At 44.4% G+C, this 25,132-nt stretch overlaps 1 protein-coding gene across 4 annotated transcripts in view; it reads left to right on the forward strand.

Moving 5' to 3' along the window:
• The window catches only part of LOC129865033 (transmembrane and coiled-coil domain protein 3-like), a 45,363-nt gene that overhangs the window by 1,896 nt on the left and 18,335 nt on the right, over positions 1-25,132 (forward strand). The window contains exon 1 of one of the 4 annotated variants that reach the window (XM_055937440.1): positions 7,455-7,648. The exons of 1 other annotated variant lie outside the window; for it this stretch is intronic. In XM_055937440.1, coding sequence (XP_055793415.1) covers positions 7,589-7,648 — 60 coding nt within the window. In that variant the 5' untranslated portion in view covers positions 7,455-7,588. Of the gene's footprint in view, positions 1-7,454; positions 7,649-9,296; positions 9,497-15,810; positions 16,553-25,132 lie in introns of those variants that run through there. 2 more of the 4 variants (XM_055937442.1, XM_055937443.1) reach the window with 2 other exon arrangements.

Here is a 25,132-nt window from a genome sequence, read left to right on the forward strand (position 1 = left end):
GAATCTCACTTCTGGACCGATGCTGTGTGAGGTTCATCTGGGGAGAATACTAGTCAGCCTCTCTGGTTGTGCTCCTCATTAGAAAACAACCACAAGACTCCAAAACCAGTACATTAGTGATAATTACCTCAGCCCATCCCCGTCATACACGTCAGTCATCACCTCCTAATGTTCTGTTGATGAAAACACTCTCCGACCTGTCCGTGATGATGAGTTACCATGGGAACAAGATATTTTTTTCCAGCAAACGTACTTTGATTCCAATTTCAACGCAATTTAATTTGGCCATCAGGTGGCCTGCCAGCATGCCACACGCACGCACGCACGCGCGCACGCACGCACGCACACACACACACACACACACACACACACACACACACACACACACACACACACACACACACACACACACACTAGTTACACTACACAGTACACACCCATCACAGCCATTGTAGGTCTGTCATGAGAGAGAGCGATTGTTACAGTGTGTATTCCCGGGCTTGACAGGTGTCCTATGTACGCTCTTATCTTTACGGTCGAATGAGAGATTGTGTTAGGGTGTGTGTGTGTGTACTGGCTGACGGCCTAATTGTGTTGAAATTGGCTGTGTATGGTGGATGTATAAAGCAAATTAACAAATTCGTGAAACTAATTACGTGAAACTGAATGAAAACACTTAATCCCAATAAACCCTTCTAATCTTGCAATTCAAAGTACTAAACAAACACTGCAAATAGGCAACGACATTAGCTACTTTCAGTTAATTGTCTCAGGGTGATACTTTCCACCCATTAATTCCCCTCCTCCTCCCATTATGTCAACAGAAAAGACAGTTGTATTTGGAACTTCTCATATTCCTGCGGGAGGTCTGTTTCAGTGCCCAATCAAAGAAGTTGAACAGAAAATGTGGATGCTGAGTGAAACTCTCTCCACACGCTAACACTCACTCTATTGACCAGCACCTGACTCATCATTTGTGTGAATGGAGTGAAAATGAAACTAAAAAAGTGCATCCTTTCTTTCCCTCGCCCTTAATCTCTCCCTCTCTCTATCTTTTATCTGGTGTGATTACGCTTGTTATTCATAGCTGACTATTGGGAGTCCCTTAGGGCGGCGCACAATTGGCCCAGCGTCGTCCGGGTTTGGCCGGTGTAAATAAGGGGTTTGGCCGTCATTGTAAATAAGAGTTTGTTCTTAACTGACTTGCCTAGTTAAGTAAATAAAATATATATGTAAATTATTCTCTCTCTTTCTCTTTCTCTGGCGGTTGTATCTGTGATTAATCTGGTATAGACACTCTCTTTAATGATATTCTGCCACACAGTCCAGTCAGATTTACCACTGAGGTTGAATACTACCATACCCCTCCTACCACCATCCACCACCACCAGTCACTTCCCCCAGCCCTGTATTCATATGTCCCATTTTTTTGCCAGCTGTGCTGGGACAAAAGAGACCGTGGAGGTGGGAGGGATTAGTGGCTTGTGGATGGGTCTCTTGATCCACCATTTCACTCTGGGTCTGAATAGAATAGAATGGGAGGAGTAGAGGAGGAGGACAGGGAGGCAAGGAGTTTTTTTTGTTGGGGGGTAAGGGGGAGGGGCTTCCTCAATAGCGTAATGTCTGGCTGAAAAGGAGAGCTATTTGGAGGAAGCAGGCGGTCCAAGGGGAAGGGAGGGAGAGAGAGGACAAGAGAAGGGGAAGAGGAAGAGAGAGAGAGGAGTTTCTGTCTATTCCACTCCCTGCCCTTTCCTCTCTACAGCCTCTCCATGCTGGTCCCCACAAATAGGCCTGCCATTCCAGTTTAGTTCAGTCCTGTTATGACTTATAATGTCATTTTAGCATGCCAGTGATGATTCGTCCCAGTCTGTCCTCTGAGTGTGTTTAATAATGTCTGGCAGTCAGAAAGTAACCTCTGTTATTACACATGGCTGAGGTATGAGGCCGACGAGACTGATTGGTTTGTCAGAGCAACCCATCCATAGAAACAGTGGCTGTGTGTGTGTGTGTGTGTGTGTGTGTGTGTGTGTGTGTGTGTGTGTGTGTGTGTGTGTGTGTGTGTTCTCACTGAGTCTAAAATCAGCAGCTCGTATCAGAAATTAGTGGAGAGGAAGCAGTACAGCTTCCTCTCCACTAATGTAAAACGTGTTAAGTAAGACGAGAGAGAGAGAGAGAGTGTGTAATGTTGACTGTTGATTTTTGTATTGTTCAGTTCACTTTTGTTTATGATCTATTTCACTTATTTCACTTTCAAGCCCTTAAATTAAATTGAATTGGGAGTGAGAGAGAGAGGGCGGGGGAGAGAGAGAGACTGTGTAAAGGCCATTAGCTGAAAGGGATTGGGTGGGAAATTGTCAGCATTAAAAAGATAGAAAGAGAAGGAGATGTGATGTGACGGCTACACTCACTGACACACAAAGAGAGAGAGAGAGAGAGAGAGAGAGAGAGAGAAAAGACAGAGAGAGAGAGAGAGAGAGGGGGAGAGAGAGGGAGAGAAAGAGAGTGAGAGAGAGAGAGAGAGAGAGAGAGAGAGAGAGAGAGAGAGAGAGAGAGAGAGAGAGAGAAAAGAGAGAGAGAGAGGGGGGAGAGGGAGAGAAAGAGAGAGAGAGGGGGGGGGGGGAGAGAGAGAGAGAGAGAGAGAGAGAGAGAGAGAGGGTGCCTTGGAGGGGGAAGAGGGGGAGAGAGAGGGAGCAGAGAGTGATTTTAGAGAGAGAGAGAGAAAGAAAGAGAAAGAGAGGGTGCTTTGGAGGGGGAAGAGGGTGATTTAAGGGGTATTCAGAATGAAGCACAAGGGTTTGAGAGAGATGAGGTTGTTTTTCTTCTGAACAGAACTAGGGTGTAGGATTAGGTCACCACAAACTAGTTCAACCACACTGCCCCAATTACTGAGAGACAAGGACCGTGTGTGTGTGTGCGTGCGTGCGTGCGTGCGTGCGAGAGAGAGAGAGAGAGAGAGAGAGACTGAGACCCAAACAATGTGTGTGTGACAGAGACCCAGACAGTGTGTGAACTAATCTGGCCCTGGCATCTCACTGAGTCACACAGGAAGGAGAAGGGACAGAGTTCCTCAGAGCAGTCTGTTCCAATGCCTTACCAGGGGGAATCGTCTGTTCGTTTCAATTTCCTTGTTCTTCGTAAGATTATCACACGATCACCCACGCACGAACACACACACACTCCTGTGTTGAGAGGGCAGCTCCGGGGCCAGTTATGAGCCAATATGACTCTGATAGAGGCTTCATTAGGATCCCATCAAAACATTCCAGATCTCTACATCAACATTCCATAACTCCACCTCAATATTCCCTTCCGGAACCATGTGGAAAGGTAGAGGTCATATTGGGGTGACGTCTGGGACAGAGACAGGAAGTGGCGCAGGAAGTAGAACGAACACAACGCCAGGGGGAAGTGGAACAATGGCAGTATTGCGACAAACAGCACGCGCACGCGCACACACCAGATAAACCATAGCCCACTGTCTCCCTATGCAAAGTCCATATTAATAAACTGGACGATCTTTTCTTTAGAGTAATTGGATTATCAACTCAAAGGAGCTGGACTATCAAGCGAGACCACTAGTCCACTAGTGCCATTTCGATAAGATATTGCTGCAAAGGAGAGTGTGTGTATTTATAAAGAGCAAACACACTGCAGGTAGTCCAGCTCTCAGAGGGATGAGACTTCTGTGTGATTAAGAAAGCAGCAGAAAGGGAGAGGGAGAGAGAGAGCGGTGCAAGGAATATAACATTGACTTGGTTTTGCAGTTGAGACCAGTGTAATAGCTGTATTTGACTTCCATGGCTGGTGAACTTCTGATTAGTGCTCAGATCAAAGTGGGTTAAAGTGGGTTAAATGAGCAGACTGGGTGTGCGTGCGTGTGTGTGCAGCATGCATGCGTACATCCGTGTTTGTTCTAAAGCTCTTCTCTCTGGGCACACATGGTGCTCCAAGCCAAATCAATGCAGCCAAACACCAATTTAGACCAAATTAACATTCCATTCCTCATTATAAATCAAACACATTTTAACTAATCAACAGGCCTACATAGGTGATAATGGACTAGAAGTGGATTAGTGAAATGGTTTGATAAAGAAGCGAGATCTGTCCCCAATCCCAAAAACTCCTCTATCTCTCTGACCTTATTTATAATACTACTAATAATAATTTGGTGGGTCTTATATTTGTCCTATTTCATGTACAAGTGTGTATTATACGCATGTGTGAATTGGAAATGTTTTTTTGTTGCATATCCCAACTCCCACTGGGACACCCTTGGAGAGTGGGGTCATGGCCAGGGTCTGCCATTATTAACAGCGACCCTGGAGCAATTAGGGTTAAGTTCCTTGCTCAAGGACACAGACAGATTATTCACCTTGTGCGGCTCTGGGATTCAAACTAGCCGCTAGGATAACTGCTGCCTCAAGAAGTCTATTTTGTGTTTCTAGTATGGAAAGAGATGGAAACAATATGGTTGAAGCTCCCATGAACCCATTTGAGGACTTGATAGATAATCAGGGGCTGGGTGGGGCCAGGCTAGCGGCTGTTTTCAGCCTGTGTTGTGAGTGAGAAGGTAAAGAAGACATGATGACTACTCTCCTGATGGAATTGTACTGTCTCTGGCTGCAGTATTTCTGATATTCAGCATGTAAATAACTTATTAAGGATTCACCCTCACCAAATGTATCAACATATTCTCCCTTCTCCAATTGACTCCGTATCTAATGAATTAATTACTCCAGAGCCAGATTCCATCTGATCCCATCTTGGCACTCATGCCACCCCTCTCTGTGCCCACCGTGCCCTCTGTGCCAGGTGATGTTCTCTCCCTGCAAGGTGATTTATTCAGTCTCGGGAACGTCTACCTGTCATCGGCCCAGTCGTTATGGCGATTAACAGCTGTGTGACTCATTCAGTATTATTTCTCTCTCTCTCTTTCTATTGGCCACCAGAGGAGCTGCTCTCATTCTGCCAGCCCAGTCTTACCTTCACACATCTGACTCCACAGGCACGTTGGGAGTCTAGGGTATCAATGCAGGGTGTGTGTGTGTTACTCACACCTTTAAGCAGTACTTTCACACATTCACTCAGTGTATGAAACTGCAATCCGATCGTCATTATCTGTCTGCCTCAAATCAATGAATACATTTTATTGTATATATTCCCTCCTTGGCCACCATTTTCATACACTGTGTGATTGTGTGTGTGTGTGTGTTTGTGTGTGTGTTTGTGTGTGTGTGTGTGCGCGTGCGTGTGCGTGCGTGTGTGTGTGTGCGTGTGTGCGTAGGCGTTATGTGTTATGTGCTATGTGTTATTCACAATTGACATTCACCTTTATACAGTGTGTGCAGTTCAGTGCAATCCTCATTATCTCTCTGTCTCAAATCAATGAATGAGTTTCCATCCATATTCCTTCTTGGCTTTTGGCATTTCCTCTTCCAATATGTAGGCCTATGTGCCTATGTGCATATGTGTGTGTGTGCTTACTGATCAGGTATGTTATAGCTGGTTTACCTTGTGAAGGCGACATGGGGGAGACTGCATATGAATAAGCTGAGGATGAAACGTGCTGTTCTGTTTATGGACAGTAAAATAACAGCAACCTCCTGGGTCTGGGTCACCGTCACAGCTACTGGACTAATCAGCTAGCCAGCAGTACAGTGGGCTGCCAACTGTGTCTTTAAAAATGGATGACACAACAAAAGAGATTTTCTTATTGAATTATTTATGGGGACCTTTATCCTTGGAGACAATGATGGGGTATCCACTACCTCTTCCAAAGGGTGACATGCTTAGGCCAAGGCTACCTCACTTAACTCGCTATAGAAATGCTCGATTTTTATCAGCTATCTTACCAAGCCGATCTCTGTAGCACACATGCATGCAGTGAAGCGCCTACATGGGGCACTGTTGAGGCTTCTGTGGAAAGATTTGGCAGTCTTTATTTTTATTTTATTTTTATTTTTTACATGGGTGAACACAAATATATATAAAGACTATACAAAGGACAATTGGGCTAGGGGGCGGGGATAGCGGCGGGGCTAAGGGGTACAACATCACATTACACAAGTACCTTAAGGGACAGACATACACTTACAATTCTAACAACTTTTTTGTTAGTAGAGTATTTCATTGTCTTAAAATATAGGTCAATTTATTTTTTTAAGGTAAAAAAAGGTGCTGTTTTGTTTGTACATTTATATTTCTGAATATGAAATTTGGCCGAAATAATAATGCAATTAATTACCTAAAATTGTTTCAACTTATTTCTATCGTAGGTAAAGAATCTAAGCAGTACACCTCTCCACAATAGTGTAAAATCTTCATATATGTGTTCAATTATAAAACTACTGATGTCTTCCCACAGCTTTACATGAATTACATGAATACAATGTCAAAAAAGATGCAACACCATTTCTGGGTGGTCAAACGGTACAATTTGAGTTTATGTTTCTCTTAAAATTCTTCATGTAGTGGTTGGCAGGATAATATTTATGAATAATTTTAAAGGTAACTTCCTTAATTTTGTTAACAAGTAGGTATGTGTGTGGCAAAATCCAAACTTTTCCCTCCACATATATTATCAACAAAACCGTTCCAATAAGGCATGACATAAGGTATATAGATACAACATCCTGTTGAAACAAAGTTCGTATCGCTCTGTTGTTGAATGGACCAAAAGAGAAACAAATCTTTCCTACTGATGAGTCAACAGGGTTAACGGAAGGTAGGCTCTGAGGGTCAGGTCTTGACACGTTCCTGAATAATAAAGCAACACCTGAGGGAATGGCATCTAAAACAATTGCAAAACCTTTAGGTGTTACAGGGACCTTGTAAAGTGATAAGAAATCCTTGTTTAAGAAGTTTAAAAAACTTCTGCATTTACAAGTTGGCTCACCAATAGGATATTATTTCGGGAACCAATATTCTAGAGCAAAGATGTGCCAGTCACAGACAGGTGCGGCACGCTGATGTTATCAGGGAGGTCATGAGGCAGGCCACTGTGACCTGGACCGCGCTAAATGGACATTTCGCATTCGGTGGAAAATGACAATGAACTTCATTGTATCTAGCGCTATATTCATTCGACTTGCCATTAGTAAAATGTAAAGTCGTCCCATGGGCAGCAACATGTGTATGGGAAGACTGGCATTTGATGCCTTCTCTCCATTTCTAGGCTACTTACTATATATTCCTATTTCTAATCGTGGATGGTTGTTCATTTCAACATAAGCAACACACTCTCACCCAACTCAACTCTGGCTACAGTTAAAAAAATATATTTGAGATAAATGATCGTGAGGTTAATTCATAGTCATAACGGGTTAATTACATGGGCAAGTCATAATTGTGTAGGTTAAATATATCAATTAATTTACCCCCCTCCCCTCTGGAGTAGTGGGAGGAGTCTATTGGCTTCGCACTCTGTCCTGTGCATCGGAAGCAGATTACCTCGGGAGACACTGATCACCCAACAACTGTGGTGGGTGACAGCTCTCGGACCTGGACGGCGTGAGCGCGATGGACAGTTTGTAACTTTGTTTTTGTAGTGGAACGTCAAGTACACATTCACGGACCAAACTACGGGACTATGCCCAGTGCCGATACAAGTTTATCAGAAGTAGAGAGATATAACATCTGCGGCGAAATGGTAAATATGCCTTCCTGATTACATCGACTTGGTGTCACGTATCTGACTGCGTCTGTAGAGCTAGCCAACATTTGTCACGTTTGATATTCGGTAGCATACAATCACTTCTTTGTGGCGGTTGTAGTGGACAATATCGGCAACAACAACCAGTTGTCTCTATGTGAATTATCCCATTCCTAACTAACCGTAGCTAACAAAGTATTGGACAATACCTTATCGGTGACTGACAGTCGAGTTCGGAACCGTTCCATCGTGCAGTCCCAAGTGTTGGGGCGACTTGATTTGGAAATTATGTGCAGTATGTCCATTACACCATGTGAGACTTTGTAGTTAATTGCAGCAGGACATGTTTAGGAATATTTTCAGATAATTCCATAATTACAGATAGGCTGTTTGTAAATTGTTGTCATTTCTTTATTGCGTTAGACATGTGTTGGCTAGATACAAAAAAAATCTAACTGAATTTGTTATTTATACACTGTGTTTGTATCTGTTGTTTTGACAGCCAGATATAACCCGGTTAGTCAAGGATTTGTACTGCTGCTGGGCAGGTGTTTCATTGAAGGCAACTGCAGCTTTTTTCACAAACCACGTAACTATTGCGTGCGACCTCTCTGTCAAGTGCCAGTGCATTAACACAACAGCTGTTGAACACATTTGCGAAGTAGGTTCTAGTCATTCGGTTCCTTTACCCCAATTGTTTTGTCGGGAGCAAATGTGCAGCCAGATGTTTGTGGTGGACGTGGCCCCTAAACGCGTTGCTTTATACGGTCATTCCCACACTATATAGTTTGCAACGGTATAGTTGTTTTGTCCCTGGTGTTTGTGTTCATTCTTAAGTGTAATGTTGTGGGTGAGATACAGTGACGAGTTATACTTATAGCATAAACAACGACACTGATAGCTGATTCCCATACCATGACCCATTTAGGGGATAGGCTATGCAAAACTACATGGACCTATTTATCCTAGTACATGACAAACCACCCCCTCAATGAATGTATGAAAGAGTGAACATGTAAAGAAGGGTATGTACTCAGGGGTCTAGCTGGTATTCAGCTATATATCCCATATAGAGGGTAGGCATAGGGGAAAGGATGGAGATCATGGAGGAGAGTCAAGGGGAAGGCTGGGGGATGGCACTGACATATTCCACATATTGTATCTGACAGTGGAAACCCTTGGTCGGTAACGGCTACTGGAGTGGAAAGGAGCGTTTGGGGACTCCCGGGCTCTCGCCAGCCATCCATACGTTAATTAGCGTGGCGGCTTGTCCGTGAGTCAACCGGGATGGGATAATCGTGGCTGGAACAGACTACAGAGCAGGGAGAGGAGAGGCTGAGAGACAGAAAATACACTTTTCACTTCACCCTCCCTAGTACACATGCCCCATATTTTCATTACAGGAGAGTTGACATGTTTTGCAGTTTGAAGGAAAGTGGCCTAGATTTAACATCCGCACACTAGCATTTACATTATGGAAGACAAAACCATATGTTGTTGTTATTACTGGTGATGATGACCCCACACACACACACACACACACACACACACACACACACACACACACACACATGTTGTAGCCAGCAGCACTCGACAGTCAGTGTGTGTCCATTTGCCATCTGTCATATAAAAACTGTGTCCCTCTTCCTCCCCTGTCTCTGCTCAGCCACCATCCCCACTCATTCATATTTAATAACACACACTGACTGAAGCTGGTACATTTCACTGAATATAAAGGGATTTCAGAGAGATGAAGCTTTCAAACCCTTTACATCAACAGAGATGCTCGAATTCTAATCTGCCAAACAGGCAGAGAGACCGACAAGCAGACAGACACAGACAGAGGTAAGGCGTGTGATTGATGGAGGTTGTTATTAAGGTTGGATGTTATTTATTCATTAGGGCCTCGCTCGTCTTTCCATCTTAAGTACTGATTATACAAAGGTCAGCTTCACCGTGTGTGTGTGGTGTACTGTTGCATAGTGTGTGTGTGTGTGTGTGTGTGTGTGTGTGTGTGTATGTGTGTGTGTGTGTGTGTGTGTGTGTGTGTGTGTATATGTATGTAGTATAGTGCCGCATGTCAGAAGTTTATGGGTAGAATATGCTGTTTCTGTCCTTTCTCCTTTGTTTAACTAGAGAAGTTTTTCCTGCTTTGCTGAGAAAGAGAGGGAGAGAGCAAAGAAGGGATGGGTGGTTTTTTCCTCTCACAACTCCCTGGAAGTCTGCCCCTGGGCAGAGTACGTTTCTTAAGGCTCTGTTTTTCCCAGCTTGCACCATTCAGGTGAAGACTGGAATTTTACTACCTGAGGTCTTATTCCAACTCGACACAGGAATACAAAGAATGTACGGATGGGTTTTGTGTGTGTGTGTGTGTGTGTGTGTGGTATGCGTGTATGTGTGTGAGAGAGCGAGTGTATGTGTGAGTTTGTGTGTTTGTTGCTGAGCTGTTTTTGGCAGTGTAGTAACAGGCCATTAAACAGTGTGTTATGAGTGCAATTTACTGTGTCCCCGGGGCCAGTGCATTGGAGAGAGAAGTGGCTGATGGCACATTCCAAAGGCCTCTTGGTCTTCAGCAATTATGAAATATCAAGCTAGTCGGATTGATTACTTTCTGGTATTATTTTCTATGGTGCCAAAAGTGAAAAAATGATGGATTGAGGATATATTGGAGATAACAGACAGTTTTCAATTATTTCTAATAACTATCAGAATGCAGGGAAACCAGGCATAATCTTTATAAGCAGGTTTTGAGAAAGCCTTCGATAAAAGTACAGCTTGAATTTATTTATAAGTGCCTGGGTTATTTCAACTTTAGAGAATCTCTTGTAAAATGGGTAAAAGTAATGTATAACAGTCCTTCATGTCAAATTAATGTAATTTATGTAAATAATGGTTATTTTTCTGAAAAGGTTTTTTATTGTTAAGGGGTGTAAAACATGGTTGCCTTCTTTCACCGTACTTGTTTGCTATGGCCATTGAATTGTTAATTATAAAAATCAGATCCAATGATAAAAGTAAGGGGTTAGAAATGAATGGATTAGAAACAAAGATATCAATGTATGCTGATGATTCAAGTTTTTTTTCTTGAGTCCACAATCTTTAACCCTGAACAGTCTTATTGAGGACCTGGATAATGTCTCCAGTTTATCTGGATTAAAACCCAACTATGATAAGTGTACTATATTACGGATTGGGTCTCTAAAAGACACAAACTTTAAATTGCTATGTGGTCTCCCGATTACATGGGTGGATGGTGCTGTTGATGTGCTTGGTATACACTTCCTGAAAAGTTGAATGATCTTGCAACTATCAATTTTGATAGAAAACAGATAGGATCTAGAAACCATGGAAAGGGAAACACCTGTCAGTCTATGGGAAAACGACACTGATTAATTCTCTAGTCATATCACAGTATTTATTCATGGCTCTACCGACTCTAGGAGAAAACTTGAAAAAGCAATGTGAGCAAAAACCATTTCATTTAATTTATAATGGAAAACAAGAAAGTTAAATGGGTATATTTATATAATGAATATGAGTTTGGATGGCTAAAACTATTAAATATCAAGGCATTAAATCTCTCTCAAAGATTCTATTATACGGAAACAATATCTAAATCCAAACTGGTTTTCCAGTAAGCTGCTGAGAGGCACATCCAATGTTTAAAAGGGGGCTCTGTGCTGTTATACAGATTAAAACACATTTTCCGATAGATTGACAATGGAACCGTGTTTAAAGTATCTTTATTTTTAAATGAAGCTATACAGAGTTTGCTACAATTCAAATGTTACCCTCCAGAAGAGGCAGAATATATATTACAGCAAATAATATGGCTGAACTCCAATGTACTGATGAGGATGAACCAATTTTCTTGGAGAGAATGTTTAAGGAAGGTATCCTGTTTATGAATGACATTGTAAACAACGACGGTAGAATTATGTCATATAACCAATGAATCCAGGTGTATGGAGATGTATGCTCAATACAAAATTATAACCAACTCATCGCAGCTCTGCCACAAAAATGGAAGAGGAAATTACTTAAAAGAGAAAGGAATTAATTATACTGAACAAAAATATAAACGCAACACGCAACAATTTCAACGATTTTACTGAGTTACAGTTCATATAAGGAAATAAATTAATTTTAATTAATTAATTAGGCCCTATTCTATGGATTTTACATGACTGGGCAGGGGCGCAGCCATGGGTGGCCCTGGGAAGGCATAGGCCCATCCACTTGGGTGCCAGGCCCACCCACTGGGGAGCCAGGCCCAGCCAATCAGAAGGAGTTTTTCCCCACAAGGGGGCTTTATTACAGACAGATATACTCCTCAGTTTCATCAGCTGTCTGAGTGGCTGGTCTCCGACGATCGTGCAGGTGTCACGTTCCTGACCTATTTCTGTTAGTTTGTTGTATGTGTTAGTTGGTCAGGACGTTAGTTTGGGTGGGCATTCTATGTTTTCTGTTTCTATGTTGGTTTAAGGGTTGCCTGGTATGGCTCTTAATTAGAGGCAGGTGTTTGGTGTTTTCCTCTAATTGAGAGTCATATTTAGGTAGGTTGTTTCACAGTGTTCGTTGTGGGTGGTTGTCTCCTGTGTCAGTGTTTGTTGCACCATACGGGACTGTTCGGTTTGTTTTTGTACATCGTCATTTTGTGTAGTCTATTTTCCCTGTTCGTGCGTTCTTCGTGTTTTATGTAAGTTCCATGTCCAGGTCTGTCTATTCCGTTTTGTTATTTTGTTAATCATTCAAGTGTATTTCGTTTCGTGTTTTTCCCGTCTTGTTAATTAAAATTATGTATTCACAACCCGCTGCGCCTTGGTCGAATCACTACTCCTCCTTTTCGGTTGAAGAGGAGGAGGACTACCGTTACAGCAGGTGAAGAAGCCGGATGTGGTGGTCCTGGGCTGGCGTAGTTACACGTGGTCTGCTGTTGTGAGGCCGGTAGGACGTACTGCCAATTTCTCTAAAACAACGTTGGAGGCAGTTAATGGTAGAAATGAACATTCAATTCTCTGGCAACAGCTCTGGTGGACATTCCTGCAGTCGGGATGCCAATTACACAGTGCCTTGAGACATCTGTGGCTTTGTGTTGTGGAGAAAGGAGAAATGCTCACTAACATCGATGTAAATACATTTCTGCACAAAATTTGAGAGAAATTAGCTACATTTTGTGCGTATGGACATTTTCTGGGACCTTTAACTTCTACTCATGAAACATGGGACCAACACTTTACATGTTGCATTTATATTTTTGTTCAGTATAGTTTATGGCACTAATTAAATATCATAAATGGCTGATAAATACTAATATAAATAGTGAAATGTATCAGTTTCACGGTCAAGAGGGTTGACAACTATGTCGCATAAAATTCAAGATAGTTGGGAACAGATTTTCGATGTCCCAATACCATGGCATCAGGATTATGAACTGATATACAGTACAAAACAACAATTGATGCATTAATTTGTTCTTTTCAATTTAATCTATTATATTGAATTCTCACTACAAACAGAATGCTCAGTATAGGGGTTATTCAACAGTCAGACCGGTGCATGAGGAAACAGAATTAGTAGAGCATCTCTCTTGGCACTGTCCATCGCTGGCTTGTTTTTGGAGTCTGGTCCAGGAATGGTTGTTATGCCATAATGTCAGGGTGCTGCTGGACCTGCAAACTATTGCTGGGGGATTTGAAGGATTACAGTCAGCCAATAGGAAATATCATTGTACTCTTGGGTAAAATGTTTATTTTTGGGGCAATTTCAGCAGAAATGTTGCCGATGGGGAGGTTCAAGTCTCTAGTGAGACACCATGGTAGAATGATGAGGAGGTTCACGTCCCTAGTGAGACACCATGGTAGAATGATGGGGAGGTTCAAGTCCCTAGTGAGACACCATGGGATAATGATGGGGAGGTTCCTAGTGAGACACCATGGTAGAATGATGGGGAGGTTCCTAGTGAGACACGTTGGTAGAATGGTGGGGAGGTTCCTAGTGAGACACGTTGGTAGAATGATGGGGAGGTTCCTAGTGAGACACCATGGTAGAATGATAGGGAGGTTCCTAGTGAGACACCATGGTCGAATGATGGGGAGGTTCAAGTCCCTAGTGAGACACCATGGTAGAATGATAGGGAGGTTCCTAGTGAGACACCATGGTAGAATGATGTGGAGGTTCAAGTCCCTAGTCAGACACCATGGTAGATTGATAGGGAGGTTCAAGTCTCTAGTGAGACACCATGGGATAATGATGGGGAGGTTCCTAGTGAGACACCATGGTAGAATGATGGGGAGGTTCAAGTCTAGTGAGACACCATGGGATAATGATGGGGAGGTTCAAGTCTCTAGTGAGACACCATGGGATAATAATGGGGAGGTTCAAGTCTCTAGTGAGACACCATGGTAGAATGATGGGGAGGTTCCTAGTGAGACACCATGGTAGAATGATAGGGAGGTTCCTAGTGAGACACCATGGTCGAATGATGGGGAGGTTCAAGTCCCTAGTGAGACACCATGGTAGAATGATAGGGAGGTTCCTAGTGAGACACCATGGTAGAATGATGGGGAGGTTCAAGTCCCTAGTGAGACACCATGGTCGAATGATGGGGAGGTTCAAGTCCCTAGTGAGACACCATGGTAGTATGATAGGGAGGTTCCTAGTGAGACACCATGGTAGAATGATGGGGAGGTTCAAGTCCCTAGTGAGACACCTTGGTAGAATGATAGGGAGGTTCCTAGTGAGACACCATGGTAGAATGATAGGGAGGTTCCTAGTGAGACACCATGGGAGAATGATGGGGAGGTTCAAGTCTCTAGTGAGACACCATGGTAGAATGATAGGGAGGTTCCTAGTGAGACACCATGGTAGAATGATAGGGAGGTTCCTAGTCAGACACCATGGTAGAATGATGGGGAGGTTCAAGTCCCTATTGAGACACCATGGTAGAATGATGGGGAGGTTCAAGTCCCTAGTGAGACACCATGGTAGAATGATAGGGAGGTTCCTAGTGAGACACCATGGTAGATGATGGGGAGGTTCAAGTCCCTAGTGAGACACCTTGGTAGAATGATAGGGAAGTTCCAAGTGAGACACCATGGTAGAATGAAATGGAGGTTCCTAGTGAGACACCATGGTGGAATGATGGGGCGGTTCAAGTCCCTAGTGAGACACCATGGGAGAATGATGGGGAGGTTCAAGTCCCTAGTGAGACACCATGGTAGAATGATAGGGAGGTTCCTAGTGAGACACCATGGTAGAATGATGGGGAGGTTCAAGTCCCTAGTGAGACACCATGGTAGAATGATAGGGAGGTTCCTAGTGAGACACCATGGGAGAAGGATGGGGATGTTCCTAGCGAGACACCATGGTAGAATGATGGGGAGGTTCAAGTCCCTAGTGAGACACCATGGTAGAATGATGGGGAGGTTCAAGTCTCTATTGAGACACCATGGTAGAATGATGGGGAGATTCCTAGTGAGACACCATGGTAGAATGATGGGGAGGTTCAAGTCCCTAGTGAGACACCATGGTAGAATGATAGGGAGGTTCCTAGTGAGACACCATGGTAGAATGATGGGGAGGTTCAAGTCCCTAGTGAGACACCATGGTAGAATGATAGGGAGGTTCCTAGTCAGACACCATGGTAGAATGATGGAGAGGTTCAAGTCCCTAGTGAGACAACATGGTAGAATGATAGGGAGGTTCCTAGTGAGACACCATGGTAGAATGATGGGGAGGTTCAAGTCCCTAGTGAGACCATGGTAGAATGATAGGGAGGTTCCTAGTGAGACACCATGGTAGAATGATGGGGAGGTTCAAGTGCCTAGTGAGACACCATGGTAGAATGATAGGGAGGTTCCTAGTGAGACACCATGTTAGAATGATGGGGAGGTTCAAGTCCCTAGTGAGACACCATGGTAGAATGATAGGGAGGTTCCTAGTCAGACACCATGGTAGAATGATGGAGAGGTTCAAGTCCCTAGTGAGACACCATGGTAGAATGATAGGGAGGTTCCTAGTGAGACACCATGGTAGAATGATGGGGAGGTTCAAGTCCCTAGTGAGACACCATGGGAGAATGATGGGGAGGTTTACGTCCCTAGTGAGACACCATGGTAGAATGATAGGGAGGTTCCTAGTGAGACACCATGGTAGAATGATAGGGAGGTTCCTACTGAGACACCATGGTAGAATGATGGGGAGGTTCAAGTCCCTAGTGAGACACCATGGGAGAATGATGGGGAGGTTCAAGTCCCTAGTGAGACACCATGGTAATATGATAGGGAGGTTCCTAGTGAGACACCATGGTAGAATGATGGGGAGGTTCAAGTCCCTAGTGAGACACCATGGTAGTATGATGGGGAGGTTCCTAGTGAGACACCATGGGAGAATGATGGGGAGGTTCAAGTCCCTAGTGAGACACCAGGGTAGTATGATGGGGAGGTTCCTAGTGAGACACCATGGGAGAATGATGGGGAGGTTCCTAGTGAGACACCATGGGAGAATGATGGGGAAGTTCCTAGTGAGACACCATGGTAGAATGGAGGGATGTATTAGAAGAGGAAATGGTAGAATTATGATTTACTGGGAAAGATAGGTTGATCTGTGACTGTCTGAAGGGTGGAATTGATGAGTGTTGGAATAAATGAACACAAATGTACAGTATAAATGTTTGAGATGGGGATGGGATTATTGTATGTTTTGCATTTGACTATTTATGTTTTGTGTTTTGGTTTCATGCTGTGGGAGGTGTGTGCTGGTCCTGGTGATTATGGCTGCGCTCGCGTTCATGCCTATCCGGGAGTCGGGCTTGGTTCTCCCCGCCCTATGAAAATCCTTTTGGGCTCGGCATCTCGGGGCGGGTGGGGACGAGCGCACCCACTGACCAGAGCGCCCACAGTGGGAGCGGCCATTAGTATTGTCTTTGTATTGTATTGTTGTTTTAAGGAATAAAAAAAAATATATATTTAAAAAAAAAACTGTGCCTTCAGACCAAATGAACAAACAATCAGGGCAATAGTTCTACAATGGGTGATTAAATGATCCAGCCTCAAGGCAACAAGCGCTTGAGTTCTCATGTTGTTTCCCAGGGCATCATGCTACATACAGTATTCATGTCTACAATAAGCCTGCCTTATCTGACCACCTCAATCATAGAGCACACATACCTCATACTAGTGTCCAATCACCGTAAATCACTGAAATTACTCGGTCTTACCTCTGTGAGAGAAAGGAATGGCGAAGGAGGGAGAGGGGTAGAGAGAGGGTGGGAGGGAGAGGAAAGGCCTCAATGTATTGAATTATGGGTCCCTAGTCTCTGAGACACTCCAATGGGCATTGTGGTGAGGGGTAGCCTAGCAGCTGTCGTTCTCTTCTGTTGTCAGGGCAACCACAGAAGTCTCACCCCTTCCCCACCCCCCAATCTTATACAGGCTTTGCTGCTGATATCTCTTACTATGCTCCCCATTCTCTCCCTCTCTCTCTCTTCCCTTCTCTCCTCCTCTCTGATGTCTCTGCTCAAAGGCATTTATCACTTTGGGGGTGTTGCTCTAAAGCTTCTCTCTCCCTCTCTTTATCCTGTCTCTGTGACATCAACTGTTCTCTCTCTCTCTCTCTCTCTCTCTTTATCCTGTCTCTGTGACATCAACTGTTATGTCTCTCTCTCCCTCTCTCTTTATCCTGTCTCTGTGACATCAACTGTTCTGTCTCTCTCTCCCTCTCTCTTTATCCTGTCTCTGTGACATCAACTGTTCTGTCTCTCTCTCTCTCTCTCTCTCTTTATCCTGTCTCTGTGACATCAACTGTTCTGTCTCTCTCTCTCCCTCTCTTTATCCTGTCTCTGTGACATCAACTGTTCTCTCTCTCTCCCTCTCTCTTTATCCTGTCTCTGTGACATCAACTGTTCTGTCTCTCTTTCCCTCTCTCTTTATCCTGTCACTGTGACATCAACTGTTCTCTCTCTCTCCCTCTCTCTTTATCCTGTCTCTGTGACATCAACTGTTCTGTCTCTCTCTCTCTTTATCCTGTCTCTGTGACATCAACTGTTCTGTCTCTCTCTCCCTCGCTCTTTATCCTGTCTCTGTGACATCAACTGTTCTCTCTCTCTCCCTCTCTCCTTATCCTGTCTCTGTGACATCAACTGTTCTGTCTCTCTCTCTCTTTATCCTGTCTCTGTGACATCAACCCTTCTGTCTTTCTCTCCCTCTCTCTTTATCCTGTCTCTGTGACATCAACTGTTCTGTCTCTCTCTCTCTCTTTATCCTGTCTCTGTGACATCAACCCTTCTGTCTCTCTCTCCCTCTCTCTTTATCCTGTCTCTGTGACATCAACCCTTCTGTCTTTCTCTCCCTCTCTCTTTATCCTGTCTCTGTGACATCAACTGTTCTCTCTCTCTCTCTTTATCCTGTCTCTGTGACATCAACTGTTCTGTCTCTCTCTCTCTCTCTTTATCCTGTCTCTGTGACATCAACTGTTCCGTCCCTCTCAATTCAATTCAATTCAAGGGGCTTTATTGGCATGGGAAACATGTTAACATTGCCAAAGCAAGTGAGGTAGATATTATACAAAAGTGAAATAAACAATACAAATTAACAGTAAACATTACACATACAGAAGTTTCAAAACAATAAAGACATTACAAATGTTATATTATATATATACAGTGTTGTAACAATGTACAAATGGTTAAAGCACACAAGTTAAAATAAATAAGCATAAATATGGGTTGTATTTACAATGGTGTTTGTTCTTCACTGGTTGCCCTTTTCTTGTGGCAACAGGTCACAAATCTTGCTGCTGTGATGGCACACTGTGGAATTTCTCCCAGTAGATATGGGAGTTTATCAAAATTGGATTTGTTTTCAAATTCTTTGTGGATCTGTGTAATCTGAGGGAAATATGTCTCTCTAATATGGTCATACATTGGGCAGGAGGTCAGGAAGTGCAGCTCAGTTTCCACCTCATTTTGTGGGCAGTGTGCACATAGCCTGTCTTCTCTTGAGAGCCATGTCTGCCTACGGCGGCCTTTCTCAATAGCAAGGCTATGCTCACTGAGTCTGTACATAGTCAAAGCTTTCCTTAAGTTTGGGTCAGTCACAGTGGTCAGGTATTCTGCCACTGTGTACTCTCTGTTTAGGGCCAAATAGCATTATAGTTTGCTCTGTTTTTTTGTTAATTCTTTCCAATGTGTCAAGTAATTATCTTTTTGTTTTCTCATGATTTGGTTGGGTCTAATTGTGCTGTTGTCCTGGGGCTCTGTGGGGTGTGTTTGTGTTTGTGAACAGAGCCCTAGGACCAGCTTGCTTAGGGGACTCTTCTCCAGGTTCATCTCTCTGTAGGTGATGGCTTTGTTATGGAAGGTTTGGGAATCGCTTCCTTTTAGGTGGTTGTAGAATTTAACGTCTCTTTTCTGGATTTTGATAATTAGTGGGTATCGGCCTAATTCTGCTCTGCATGCATTATTTGGTGTTCTACGTTGTACACAGGATATTTTTGCAGAATTCTGCATGCAGAGTCTCAATTTGGTGTTTGTCCCATTTTGTGAAATCTTGGTTGGTGAGCGGACCCCAGACCTCACAACCATAAAGGGCAATGGGCTCTGTGACTGATTCAAGTATTTTTAGCCAGATCCTAATTGGTATGTTGAAATTTATGTTCCTTTTGATGGCATAGAAGGCCCTTCTTGCCTTGTCTCTCAGATCGTTCACAGCTTTGTGGAAGTTACCTGTGGTGCTGATGTTTAGGCCGAGGTATGTATAGTTTTTTGTGTGCTCTAGGGCAACGGTGTCAAGATGGAATTTGTGGTCCTGGTGACTGGACCTTTTTTGGAACACCATTATTTTGGTCTTACTGAGATTTACTGTCAGGGCCCAGGTCTGACAGAATCTGTGCAGAAGATCTAGGTGCTGCTGTAGGCCCTCCTTGGTTGGTGACAGAAGCACCAGATCATCAGCAAACAGTAGACATTTGACTTCGGATTCTAGTAGGGTGAGACCGGGTGCTGCAGACTGTTCTAGTGCCCGCGCCAATTCATTGATATATATGTTGAAGAGGGTGGGGCTTAAGCTGCATTCCTGTCTCACCCCACGACCCTGTGTGAAGAAATGTGTGTGTTTTTTGCCAATTTTAACCGCACACTTGTTGCTTGTGTACATGGATTTTATAATGTCGTATGTTTTACCCCCAACACCACTTTCCATCAATTTGTATAGCAGACCCTCATGCCAAATTGAGTCGAAGGCTTTTTTGAAATCAACAAAGCATGAGAAGACTTTGCCTTTGTTTTGGTTTGTTTGGTTGTCAATTAGGGTGTGTAGGGTGAATACATGGTCTGTTGTACGGTAATTTGGTAAAAAGCCAATTTGACATTTGCTCAGTACATTGTTTTCATTGAGGAAATGTACGAGTCTGCTGTTAATGATAATGCAGAGGATTTTCCCAAGGTTACTGTTGACGCATATTCCACGGTAGTTATTGGGGTCAAATTTGTCTCCACTTTTGTGGATTGGGGTGATCAGTCCTTGGTTCCAAATATTGGGGAAGATGCCAGAGCTAAGGACGATGTTAAAGAGTTTTAGTATAGCCAATTGGAATTTGTTGTCTGTATATTTGATCATTTCATTAAGGATACCATCAACACCACAGGCCTTTTTGGGTTGGAGGGTTTTTATTTTGTCCTGTAACTCATTCAAGGTAATTGGAGAATCCAGTGGGTTCTGGTAGTCTTTAATAGTTGATTCTAGGATTTGTATTTGATCATGTATATGTTTTTGCTCTTTATTCTTTGTTATAGAGACAAAAAGATTGGAGAAGTGGTTTACCCATACATCTCCATTTTGGATAGATAATTCTTCGTGTTGTTGTTTGTTTAGTGTTTTCCAATTTTCCCAGAATTGGTTAGAGTCTATGGAGTCTTCAATTACATTGAGCTGATTTCTGACGTGCTGTTCTTTCTTTTTCCGTAGTGTATTTCTGTATTGTTTTAGTGATTCACCATAGTGAAGGCTGTCTCTCTCTCCCTCTCTCTTTATTCTGTCTCTGTGACATCAACTGTTCTGTCTCTCTCTCCCTCTCTCTTTATCCTGTCTCTGTGACATCAACTGTTCTCTCTCTCTCTGTCTGTCTGTTTGTACCATATTCATGGACTCGCCCTGAGTTGTGTGTGTTGGTGGGTAGGATATGGGTTATCCATGGTCTTTGGGCTAGGACCTTTCTGGGAATGAGGACAGAGTTATAGCCATCGACCCGAGAGAGAGAGCGTGTGTGTCCTCAGGCAGAGTGGCGTGTTGGAGGAGGAAGAGATGAAGAGGGAATCTAGTCAGAGCAAACAGGGGTTTGATTTAATGCACTAAACTAGCTACTAGCTAGTGGCCTGTCTCCTCTCCTCTCCTCTCCTCTCGATAGTCAGAAGACTTAGCTGAAGCTATACATATCTGGGACCAGGTTGGCAGAATACTAGTTGGCACATCTTTTTAGGAATTTCTCTCTATCCCTCTCTCTTCCCTTCTCCGTGTGTGTGTGTGTTGGATTAGTGATTGAGAGTGAGCTAAGCCTACAGTGGACTGACAAACTAACAGAGATGCCGGGTATAGTGAGTAACACAGCCTCGGATTAACACACACTCACTCATCCAAATGATTTTCTGTATCACACAGCTGTCTTAACATATTATACCACAGGCTCAGAGCTGACTGGATCTTTTTAGTCAGTCGTTATGTGACCAATCTCCACCTGTAGAAGCTTGTGTGATGATGCAAATTGTTGCCGACCATAATATTGACTAAATTTAATGTCCATACAGCCCAGCTGTCACATTATAAAGCATTAAACACTAGCCTGCTGACTGCACGTGTGTGGGTGCACACACAGCCTATTCACACCAGTGGAGGCTGCTGAGGGGAGGACGGCTCATAATAATGGCTGGAATGGAGTAAATGGAATGGTTTCAAACAAATGGTTTCCATCCATTACACTCCGTTCCAGCCATTATTATGAGCCGTCCTCCCCTCAGCAGCCTCCACTGCTACACACACACACACACACACACACACACACACACACACACACACACACACACACACACACACACACACACACACACACACACACACACACACACACACACACACACACACACAGGCTTACTGGTTCCTATCAGCGAGCTACTTCTGCTAGATTAGAGTGTGAGTGTGAAATCTACTGTACCTACAAACACATTCAGTACTATTCAGTTACTGTACCATACACACACACAGCCAGGCTCACAGATTGAGTTGACTAGATCAGTGTAGATTACGTAACACACAGGGGAGTGGCGTGTGTGTGTTAAAGAGAGCAAGCTAGATCAATTATCTGCCTGTTGGTTCCACTGGCACATTTTCAGATGTGGACGCCTAGTCGGTAAACTGCTTTCCTAAGAACTCTGACACGTGTGTGTGTGTGTGTGTGTGTGTGTGTGTGTGCGTGTGTGTGTCCTGTGCCTGCCATGGAGGGTCTGTGTTGTGTGAGGTGTGGAATGCAGCTTTGCTACTACCTGTTGCTCTTTCTTTCTTTCTCTCTCTTTCTTCAACTTTCTCACTCCCACTGTCTTTCTCCAAAAGGATAGTGAACATACTTGTCTGTGTGAGGAGTGTGATTGAGCACTGTGTGTGTTGGCTGCTAAAGCGTCTGATGACAATCTCAGTATAAAACCCCAGGCCTCAGGGTTCTCTCTCTGATTGAACCCTGTAGAGTTAAGACACGTTACAACAGGATTACACTGCTACACTTCTTCAACTCTTCTCCTACTCTATCCATCCCTCACTACTTTCTCTTTTTATAGCCATCTCTCTCTCTCTCTCTCTTTATCCTCACCCACCTCTCTCTCCATCTCTATGTGCTCATCCTTCTCTCTCCATCTAAAAGAGTGTGTTGAGGGTGGTGGCTGCTGGGTAATCTTGGCTCTGGGGTTAAAAAAGAGATTAAATGTCAGATTACAGAAAGGAGAGGATTACATCTTTTCAGGCTTTTTTTGATGAGGAGGTTCTGGCCTCACACACATACACACAGACAGACACCACGTACACACATACAGACACCACGTACACACAGACAGACACCACGTACACACAGACAGACACCACGTACACACAGACAGACACCACGTACACACAGACAAACACCACGTACACACAGACAAACACCACGTACACACAGACAGACACCACGTACACACAGACAGACACCACGTACACACAGACAGACACCACGTACACACAGACAGACACCACATACACACAGACAGACACCACGTACACACAGACAGACACCACGTACACACAGACAGACACCACGTACACACAGACAAACACCACGTACACACAGACAAACACTACGTACACTCAGACAGACACCATGTACATATACACATTTTCTTCCCAGCCTTACCTCTCCCATATGTTACAGGAGTAGTGTGTGTTCCCGGATTTGTGAATGTGTGTTGTTCGATGTCTGTGTACTGTGTAGCCTTATTTATCCGCCAGTGTTTTAATTAGTCCGTGTCTATGTTGTTATCCAGTGCAGCCATTTCATCTCAATATCAACTCATTTCTGGGTAACAATTAAATACCTTACTGTGATTATTTTCAATTCAAATTGCCCCCCCCCCCCAACAAATTCTGGGGAGGGGAAAACTGAAAATGAGCTTTTATTGGCAGAGCGGTTTGGAATTCTTTCTTATTGGTCTATTAACTAATTACCGCTTGGTGATGTCATGTCAGGCCAAAACTCCATCCCACCAAAACAGGCTGAAATATCAGGCGGTCTTTTCAAACAGCTCTTACACTAAAAGGACATTAATAATAATTTTCAGTATTATTCCAACCTCATAGTTTGGAAATAAATATAAAACAGGAAAATCTTGTTTTTGACCGCACTGGGCCCTTAACAGTCTATTGATTTTTCTAGGATCTCTCTCTTTTTTCTCTCTCTCTCTGTCACGTTCCTGACCTATTTCTGTTAGTTTGTTGTATGTGTTAGTTGGTCAGGACGTGAGTTTGGGTGGGCATTCTATGTTTTCTGTTTCTATGTTGGTTTAAGGGTTGCCTGGTATGGCTCTCAATTAGAGGCAGGTGTTTGGCGTTTCCTCTAATTGAGAGTCATATTTAGGTAGGTTGTTTCACAGTGTTCGTTGTGGGTGGTTGTCTCCTGTGTCAGTGTTTGTCGCACCATACGGGACTGTTCGGTTTGTTTGTACATCGTTCCTTTTGTGTAGTCTATTTTCCCTGTTCATGCGTTCTTAGTGTTAAATGCAAGTTCGTATAGTTCAGGTTTGTCTACATTTGTTTTGTTCTGAGCCATCCGTCTCCCCAGCTCCCCAGCGCCGTCTGAGCCATCCGTCTCCCCAGCGCCGTCTGAGCCATCCGTCTCCCCAGCGCCGTCTGAGCCATCCGTCTCCCCAGCGCCGTCTGAGCCATCCGTCTCCCCAGCGCCGTCTGAGCCATCCGTCTCCCCAGCGCCGTCTGAGCCATCCGTCTCCCCAGCGCCGTCTGAGCCATCCGTCTCCCCAGCGCCGTCTGAGCCATCCGTCTCCCCAGCGCCGTCTGAGCCATCCGTCTCCCCAGCGCCGTCTGAGCCATCCGTCTGTCCCGAGCCATTAGAGCCGCCCGTCTGTCCCGAGCCGTCAGAGCCGTTAGTCAGTCAGGATCTGCCAGAGTCGCCAACCAGACAGGATCTGCCAGAGTCGCCAACCAGACAGGATCTGCCAGAGTCGCCAACCAGACAGGATCTGCCAGAGTCGCCAACCAGACAGGATCTGCCAGAGTCGCCAACCAGACAGGATCTGCCAGAGTCGCCAACCAGACAGGATCTGCCAGAGTCGCCAACCAGACAGGATCTGCCAGAGTCGCCAACCAGACAGGATCTGCCAGAGTCGCCAACCAGACAGGATCTGCCAGAGTCGCCAACCAGACAGGATCTGCCAGAGTCGCCAACCAGACAGGATCTGCCAGAGTCGCCAACCAGACAGGATCTGCCAGAGTCGCCAACCAGACAGGATCTGCCAGAGTCGCCAACCAGACAGGATCTGCCAGAGTCGCCAACCAGACAGGATCTGCCAGAGTCGCCAACCAGACAGGATCTGCCAGAGTCGCCAACCAGACAGGATCTGCCAGAGTCGCCAACCAGACAGGATCTGCCAGAGTCGCCAACCAGACAGGATCTGCCAGAGTCGCCAACCAGACAGGATCTGCCAGAGTCGCCAACCAGACAGGATCTGCCAGAGTCGCCAACCAGACAGGATCTGCCAGAGTCGCCAACCAGACAGGATCTGCCAGAGTCGCCAGCCAGACAGGATCTGCCAGAGTCGCCAGCCAGACAGGATCTGCCAGAGTCGCCAGCCAGACAGGATCTGCCAGAGTCGCCAGCCAGACAGGATCTGCCAGAGTCGCCAGCCAGACAGGATCTGCCAGAGTCGCCAGCCAGACAGGATCTGCCAGAGTCGCC

This window comes from Salvelinus fontinalis, chromosome 11, assembly GCF_029448725.1.
Source record: "Salvelinus fontinalis isolate EN_2023a chromosome 11, ASM2944872v1, whole genome shotgun sequence".
Taxonomy (NCBI): Eukaryota; Metazoa; Chordata; class Actinopteri; order Salmoniformes; family Salmonidae; genus Salvelinus; species Salvelinus fontinalis.